We start from the raw sequence: 8,065 nt of genomic DNA on the forward strand, positions 1-8,065 counted from the left end.
TTATGGAAGCATCAAAGTTGTTCGATCGATATATGAACTACTTGTCCAGACTCGGAGACGTGTTGGGGTTGAATATATTTAGTAAAACGTGGAAGATCAGTTGGAACTATCGGTTGTTCGTTACCTTCTTCTGGTGCATTGAATACATTGTGTGGTTGAAACATTCTATCGTTAATGCCGACGGTACCAAAGAACTTTTAAAATCGATCGGGTTTGCTGGTTTGTTCATACAAAATATGGTTAAGCTCTTCGTCATACTGCGCCTACATAAGACATTGCGCGAAAACTACTACAAGCTCAAGCGAACCATCTACGATGGCTACATTAACGGAACGGACGAGCAGAAGACAGTGATCCTGCGCGTGATCACACTGATCCTACTCCTAATGAAGATGACCACCGTGCTCTATTTCTCCTGTATCATGATCTTTTCCCTCTATCCCGCCTACATGTACTTCTGGGAGGACACAAAGGTCACGATCTTTCCGCTATTAATTCCTGGCATCAACATCTACTCCTTGTACGGCTACAGTGTCACTAACATGCTGCAATTACTCCTGGCCCTCTACGGTATAGTTGGGATGCTCGCTTCCGACAGTGCATTCATGATGTTTGTGCTGCACATCGTGACGTATGTTGAGCTGTTCCGGGTGGAGTGTGAAAAGTTTGCAGCAGAACTATTGACCAGCGAGTGGCGAGAACGTTGGCATTCGAACCAATATAAGGCTTTCTGTAGACGAAGCATGCTGGTAATCTATCGGTTCCATCAGGATATCATCACCTACATGGACGAATTGAAGATGTGTTATCACGATGTTTGTGTGGTTGCGCTTGCGACCTGTAGCTTTTCGATGGTGCTGAACTTGTTTCTTGCCTTAACGGTGAGTTGTTCATATATTTACCATCAGGTTGAGAAATGCTCAAATTAATTTTCAGGACTTTGGTAATCATTACAGGCTCATTCAAGATGAAAAAAATAACTTCAATTAACAAGTTTTCCCGAAATTTATAAAGCAATGAAATGAAGTTTACTACTTATTAAAGTATTATATAAACATTCCTTGTTTCCCACACAGACCGACTGGTACGCAACATACGGCTTTTTGGCTGTCACGTTTTTTCAACTATTGATGTGTTCTGTCCTTGGCAACGTGATCCAAGTTATGGTAAGCCTATGCGATTGTTTCAGAATTGAATTATTTTTTACAATATTCTTATCTTCTCAGAACGATCGTTTGATTAAAGTCATGCTGAATCTGCCCTGGTATCTGTTTCCAAACGGGGAGCAGAAGCGTTTCCTCTTCATGCTATGCCGCAGCCAGATTCCGGCCGACATGGACGTCCGAGGCTTCGGTCCGCTCAACATGGAAACGTTTACCGCCATCATGCAGAAGATCTATTCGACTTTCATGATGATGTACAGCTTCATCGAGGAATAGTACAGCCTAACACTACTATGCAGATATTTATCAAAGTAGAAAGAAATTTTAGTTCACTTAGTTGTATTCAAGCATGTAAATCAATGCAGAAATATGCTAAAGTGACAAATGATTTGTGCGCAAAAATCACGGTAAACAAATTCAAGTATTTAGCATTTCAGCAATTTAGAGCAAATGTTGCAATTTATTACTTTGGATATCCCATCGTTGCACCAGAGCTACACAAAAAAGCTAGATAAAAACATCAACCTAGAAATCATTTCTTCTTTCAATATTTATAGTAGTTAATAGAAGCATATCGTGGGAATTTTAAACATGTAGTGTTATTTTTTGCTTCTATCGGTGCAATTAAAACGTTGGCCAGTATACCTTCAACCAAATAGCGTCCGTTCCAAGTTTTTTATTCAATAAAAGAAAAATGAGCTATGTGAAAGGGGAAAAAGTGCAGTTTGTTAAGGTATGCTTAATTAAACAACCCATATAAAAAACATAGGGAGCCCACCCCGGCATTAGTTATCCCGTCAAAGTTGTAGAGATATACGTAAGCAGTCAGTTATGAAACTTCATTACTGCTTTAACTACTTCATTACTGCTTCATTACTACACCTTATTTGTTTGGTTAGAGACTATTCATAAATTTGATTAAAATTGACTCAAATCAGTCGAACTAGATTCGATTCGAACATATAAAAAATGTTTCATTGATTTGTTTATGATCAACTATGAACTATTTGTTAGTATAAGAAGGGGTTTCGCGGTATGGTAGTAGTAGTATAAAAGTGGTTCGATTTAGTTCAAATTTAAATTTAAACAGAGGCCTGATAATTTAAGCACATAAAGAGAAAAAAAAAGTTTACCACAGTACCACATAGCTCAAATTGAGTTATCATGGTGTTTACGACAATGTTTTTTGCAACAAACCGCTCTAGTACAAGTGTGCAATACATAATTGAAGAATGAGAAATTAACATGTGCTATTTTACGAACGTTTACAATTGTTTGCTTCTTCACTCATTCAGTACCGTTAAGTCAATCATGTAACCAGTTCAAATAATCATTCATTATTTACAGAATTAACTCTGCTAACACTATCAAGGTGCGATGTTGCAACCATAACAAACAATAATCAATCAAGCGTAGAAGTTTGCCGAGCTATGGATTCATTCAAACTGGTCGATAAATATTTGAACTTCCTCGGTATCAAAGAAGTTTTCAAATCAATCACATTGTTCTTCCTCTTACATATAGATCACGATCATTCAAGTACTCTACTTGAAGATGGATGACTTGTTCACCCTTTTTTTCCCAGAACGTTTGATCAAAATTTTACTGGACTTCACGGCGAAGAACACCCATTAGAAAAGCAAGATTAGTTCGCTTGGCCCCTTTTATGCATCTAGTTTGAAGGAAAAACACATTATCAGTGGCAAAAAGTTCCTTCAAAACTTAACTTTCTCTTTTATATTCCGATTTATGATACATGTACTTACGCAGTGGGTATCGAAGGTTTTAGGTTCATTCTCAAATACATTTGTTTCGTATGAAACAAACATCTCATGAAAAGTTGGACATATAGAGCGAAGTGTACTTCTGAACCATCGAGAACATTCGATCTGTTTTTTGTTTTCGATTGAAACACATCGATCGATATGGAAAAACCATCGATGTTTATTATTTATGGCTTTGGCACATGGTGAGGAATACACAGATCGCGCAAAAACATATGCTTTGCGAAGGCGCGACACTGGACGACGCATCAGAGAATAGAGAACTAATCTTCAGAAGTAAATCTCTAGTTGTGGTGTTCAGTTGCAATGGAAGCATCGAATAAATTCGGGCAATACATGGCATACATCCGTCGGCTATGTCGCGTGCTAGGATTCGATGTGTTCAATGCTGAATGGAAGATGAACTATCGATCATACTTTAGCATATTCCTTTGTGGACTGTATCTGTGGTGGATGTTACAATCAGCCATCACCGCCGAGGGTACTCGTGAACCACTTAAGACACTCGCATTCCTTGGGTTCTTTTTCCAAAGTACGCTAAAGATCTACTACACGCTGAGCAATCACAAGAATTTTTACTCTACCTACTACAAGCTGGAGCAGACCATCTACGATGGCCACATCGGTGGAACGGCCGAGCAGAAGCAGGTGATCCTGCGCGTGATCACAGTTATCTTGGACCTGGTCAAGGTGACCACCGTGCTCTATAGCTTCTCGGTGGTGATGTTTTCCCTCTACCCGGCCTACATGTACTTCTGGGAGGACACAAAGGTCACGATCTTTCCGCTGCATGTTCCTGGCATCAACATCTACTCCTTGTACGGCTACAGTGTCACCAACATGCTGCATATGCTGATTGCCGTCTACGGGTTGTTTGGGGCACTTGCTTCCGACACCGCATTTATGATGTTTGTGCTGCACATCGTGACGTACGTCGAGCTGTTTCGGGTGGAGTGTGAAAAGCTTGAAGCAGAACTGTTGGCCAGCGAGTGGCGAGAACGTTGGCATTCGGTGGCGTATAGGAAATTCTGCAGGCAAAACATGGTTTTTCTCTATCGGTTCCATCAGGATATCATCAACTACATGGACTCGTTGAAAGTTTGCTACTATCAGACGTGTATGGTCCAGGTGGCAACCAGTAGCTTTTCGATCATGTTTAATTTGTTCCTTGCTCTTACGGTGAGTGAAATTAGTCTGTTTTATAATACATCATCTTATTTTAAGTTTAAACATATTATGAATTCTTTTCCGATGTGCTACTATGTATAATTTTTCAAATGTTTTATAGCGTTCTAGTAAGTCATATTATTTTAATTTTATCTATTCTACCTAGACCGACTGGTACGCAACATACAGCTTTTTGGCAGTTTCATTGTTTCAACTTTTGATATTTTGCATCCTTGGCAACGTGATCCAAGTTATGGTAAGCTATAGCACTCGATCTAATAACGCACGGTGTCTCACGGAAGCCTTATCTCGCTAGAACGATCGTTTGAACCAAGTTATTCTGAACCTGCCCTGGTATCTGCTGCCGAACGGGGAGCAGAAGCGGTTCCTCTTCATGCTGTACCGCAGCCAGCTTCCGGCCGACATGGACATCCGGGGCTTCGGTCCGCTCAACATGGAAACGTTCACCGCCATCATGCAGAAGATCTACTCGGCTTTCATGATGATGTACAGCTTCATCGAGGAGTAGGACAGCACGGTGCACAATTCACGCCCGGAGGTCCCGTGAATCAAGATGCTTGGCCCTCCTTCACTGGCGGCGTGCGTGTGTGTGTGTGTGTGGCTTCTGCACTGCATTTAACTCCATTTGGAAGTCACGGGGGATTAAATTAATCGGCGACATAATGGAGCTATCGCGGCGGAACGAAAGTAGTACCATCGTGTCGGCTCGTGTTTCGCCCGATCGTTTAATCACCGCGTCGGAAGAGGAATAGTTCGTAAACAATGAAATAAATCCAGCCCAACTCGGCCATCAGCCTGCTAAACATCGCACCATCCAACGCCCGGGGCTCGGGGTGAGAAAGTTTGCCGAAAATCACATCCTACACCGCGCACTCACACCGAAGAAATAGCTCTAGCAGCAAAGCTCTTAAGCTGCACTTTGGCCGTTGTCGCCGATATCCGTCGCTTCCGGCCTGGTATGAGACGGGCTCGGAAAAGGCAACGCCATCCCGGGAAAAAGGCTCCACACGACGGGGCCTCGTTTCCGGTAGTAGACCCAGGCGTAATGCTATCAGGCAGCCGGGGCAGCGGTCCGGTGAGTGATGGCGTTCGAGCGCGGAACACCACGAACGAGCGCTCTGACGGAGGGACGGAGGGCGTTTGGCGAAAATCAAATTACAGGAAAATAATCACATTTATATTGTTAATGGACTGGGCATTAAATATGGAAACGGAATAAGCTAATCCATTTACTAAGCCAAACAAGAGTGTCGTCCCCTCCCCCCGTCCCCACCGCCGTCCGCCGGAGAAAGTGACGAAGAAAGCAAATGTGGACGCCCGAGCGGAAGTGAGTGTTAAGATAAGAGTGAGTGCTAAGAAATGGCACCGTGTCGTTTCGGGTTTTCTTTTTTGCTTCACTGCCGGCCGCGAACCGCGCCACCTCCGAAATGACCAGATAGCAGATAGTGGAGACGGGTAAAAAAAGGGCACATCACCAAGTCCCTTAAATGGATGATGAACCGTTGACCAGCTCCGGCATCGAGCAAAGCACAAACTCCTGCTTCAACTAGTTTGTTTGGCTTCTTTCTCGCCGCGTATTCCTTCCCGTTACAGTTTGAGTCTTCTTCACACCGAAAGAAAAAAACACTCCATCCGGACCGTTTCTAAGGACCACATCTATCAGTGGAATTGCTGTGGATGGTTTCCGCCGCCTCCCACTCCCCGGCGTTGCTTCCGTTTGCTTTCGATCCTCGGATCCCCGCAGTCGTGTTCGTTTCAACGCGAGTGGCTTACACAAGAGTAGGTAAATCTCTCCGCTCGTGGCAAGGGGCAGAAGTGAGGGGGCGGGAAGGGAACTAACGAGGTACACCGCCGGGCCACTAACAGCACCGGGAGAGCAACAGAGGCGGAAACTGAATTATCGGAAAGTGTGCCAAGGGATGAATAATTTAATTCCTGCTTCTAGACTGCTGACTGCCGACTTGCCTGCGCCACTTGGGGTCGCCCTTTCTCGGCGCGGAGCAATTCCGGAAGAGGTGCCAAGTGGCAGCCGAAACTGCTGGCACACTCATGATGGACTGCTGATGGAGAGCTGGCGTTCCGCCGGATTTCTTGGCGGATTAGGGCATTCCGCTTTTCTTTTTTTTTCCTTTCTCCTTCCTCTGTGCTGGAGGCTTCAAACGATGTGCTCGATGTTTCAAATTGATTAGATTGGGACGAGGTGAACGGATGTTCGCACGCGAAGATACACCCGAGCGCACGTGTGTGTGGTCCTTGTGTGGGTATTTTCTCGTAATCTCGATGAAATTTTACACCGCTCCACGTACGTGCTAGAGTTGAAAGCTGTGCTGAACTTCGCTTTGTTTCTCATTTTTGTTTCACTTCAAACGTTAAAATTTAACGTAGAACGTTAGGTGTAATTTTTCAGCGTAAAATAAAAACATCGTTTCAATTGATTCGACTCTATTGTATGATTGTAGCATTTGTAGCAACACTACGCCTCCGCAGATACTGTTTTCAAATGAAAAGAGAAGTGATGCTTTTTCAACGAAATGTGTTTCTGCACCTGAAGCGCACGCTTGTTGGACATGAGAAAAATATAACACTGATGCCATTGTAAGGGAAGGATTTTTACACGATCGTACTCACAGCACAATGGAAGCCGGTTTGTTTACCACTGCTTTTATCAGCTACGGGAACAAAAATCGGGCAACAGTAACGAGAATTCGGGAGGGAAAAAGCTACCAATTGTTCTTCGATTTGCTCGTTCGTGGGCGAAAAGCGAACGACCCGGCTTCGCTTCGCGCACAAAATCCGCCACGCTGTCAGCTTTATGCTGTGAATTTATGTTTTTATAATGAACCCAGCCTCCGCATCGGGCGAGCGAGCTTAGCAGATGTGTTGCCGCCCCGGCCCACGGTGTGTCTTTTTCCGGTCACGATTTGATATTTTCACTGCCACCTCAAAATAGACAATCGGCGCCCGCTTAATGTGTGGTAGCGCAGCAGAAACATCGTAGCGCCGCAACAACCGGAAATCCTCCGAAAATCCAACCCCGCTCGGCCGTGTGAACCCCCGCAACTCCCACTGCAGCCTTTAGCCCGCGAGATGCTTCCGCACACGATAAGCCGTGCCGTGCTTTATTTGCTCCCGGGCTCCCGGGCTTGGTTCGGTTCGAATTCCGGTTTTAGATTTGGCCGGTTTTCGGTAAGCCACCCCCGCCATGCGATACATAAACCTTCGTGTTCCTTTAGGTATTTTTAAAAAAAATATTTTTCCTTTCCCTGGACACCCATCGAATACACCGCGAAACCAGTAACTTGTAGCACCAGTTGTGAGTACGCGCGAATTTGCGCTTTTGCTGCATCGCTGTTTCGAAGCTGGTTAGTTTTTTTTTTCTCAATGCAACACACAATGGCGCGACCTGGTGGCGTAGAAGGGCGCCATGCGGGGCCGGATAATGCCACGGGTTAGGAGAAGGCGGAAATGGAACCGCGGCACAACTCCGGCCGGAAGTTTGGGCAAGAAATAAAACTTAATACACGGGAACGAGCAAATTCACGGGTCGGAAAGCAGGGGCCCAAAGCAGCTGAGGCCCACACACTGTTGGAATGGCAAAGCTGTGGTGAAGGTGGGCCTTATAAAATGAAAGCAGAGCACAGCAAACGGATCGGTCCGACGGAAAGTAAGTACTCGACAGCAAGGACATAACATGGGCAAAAAATACGGAAAATGGTTGACGAAGAAACATTTACTAAAAGTGAGTAAAACTAAATAACCAACTAGCAGAAACAAAAACATTAAAGCAATTCTTCTCTTTCTCTCTCTCTCTCTCTCTCTCTCTCTCTCTCTCTCTCTCTCTCTCGCTCTCTCCCTCCCTCACCATCTCTCTTAACGCGGTTCTCATCATCGCGACGTGTCCCCGCTTAGCCCGCTATTGTATCCAAAAGT

At 44.5% G+C, this 8,065-nt stretch overlaps 2 protein-coding genes across 2 annotated transcripts; both read left to right on the forward strand.

Annotated features, from left to right (window-relative positions):
• The first annotated feature begins 236 nt into the window (after positions 1-236).
• On the forward strand, positions 237-1,439 carry LOC131272690 (uncharacterized). The gene is made up of 3 exons (XM_058274521.1): positions 237-881; positions 1,077-1,166; positions 1,227-1,439. Exons 1-3 carry the CDS (start codon positions 237-239, stop codon positions 1,437-1,439), a joined length of 948 nt encoding a protein of 315 aa, XP_058130504.1.
• A 1,814-nt stretch (positions 1,440-3,253) lies between these two features.
• Positions 3,254-4,643, forward strand: LOC131272700 (putative odorant receptor 83c). Its single transcript, XM_058274533.1, has 3 exons — positions 3,254-4,126; positions 4,281-4,370; positions 4,431-4,643. The coding sequence occupies exons 1-3, from the start codon at positions 3,254-3,256 to the stop codon at positions 4,641-4,643; spliced, it is 1,176 nt and encodes a 391-aa protein (XP_058130516.1).
• The last annotated feature ends 3,422 nt before the right edge of the window (positions 4,644-8,065 follow it).

Source organism: Anopheles coustani, chromosome 3, assembly GCF_943734705.1.
Source record: "Anopheles coustani chromosome 3, idAnoCousDA_361_x.2, whole genome shotgun sequence".
NCBI lineage: Eukaryota > Metazoa > Arthropoda > Insecta > Diptera > Culicidae > Anopheles > Anopheles coustani.

Coding starts and splice junctions, on each gene's coding strand:
- LOC131272700 (XM_058274533.1), top strand. CDS start 3,254: ATGGAAGCATCGAATAAATTCGGGCAATACATGGCATACATCCGTCGG. Junction 4,127..4,280: donor ATTTGTTCCTTGCTCTTACG/GTGAGTGAAATT, acceptor TATTCTACCTAG/ACCGACTGGTACGCAACATA. Junction 4,371..4,430: donor GCAACGTGATCCAAGTTATG/GTAAGCTATAGC, acceptor TTATCTCGCTAG/AACGATCGTTTGAACCAAGT.
- LOC131272690 (XM_058274521.1), top strand. CDS start 237: ATGGTTAAGCTCTTCGTCATACTGCGCCTACATAAGACATTGCGCGAA. Junction 882..1,076: donor ACTTGTTTCTTGCCTTAACG/GTGAGTTGTTCA, acceptor TTTCCCACACAG/ACCGACTGGTACGCAACATA. Junction 1,167..1,226: donor GCAACGTGATCCAAGTTATG/GTAAGCCTATGC, acceptor TTATCTTCTCAG/AACGATCGTTTGATTAAAGT.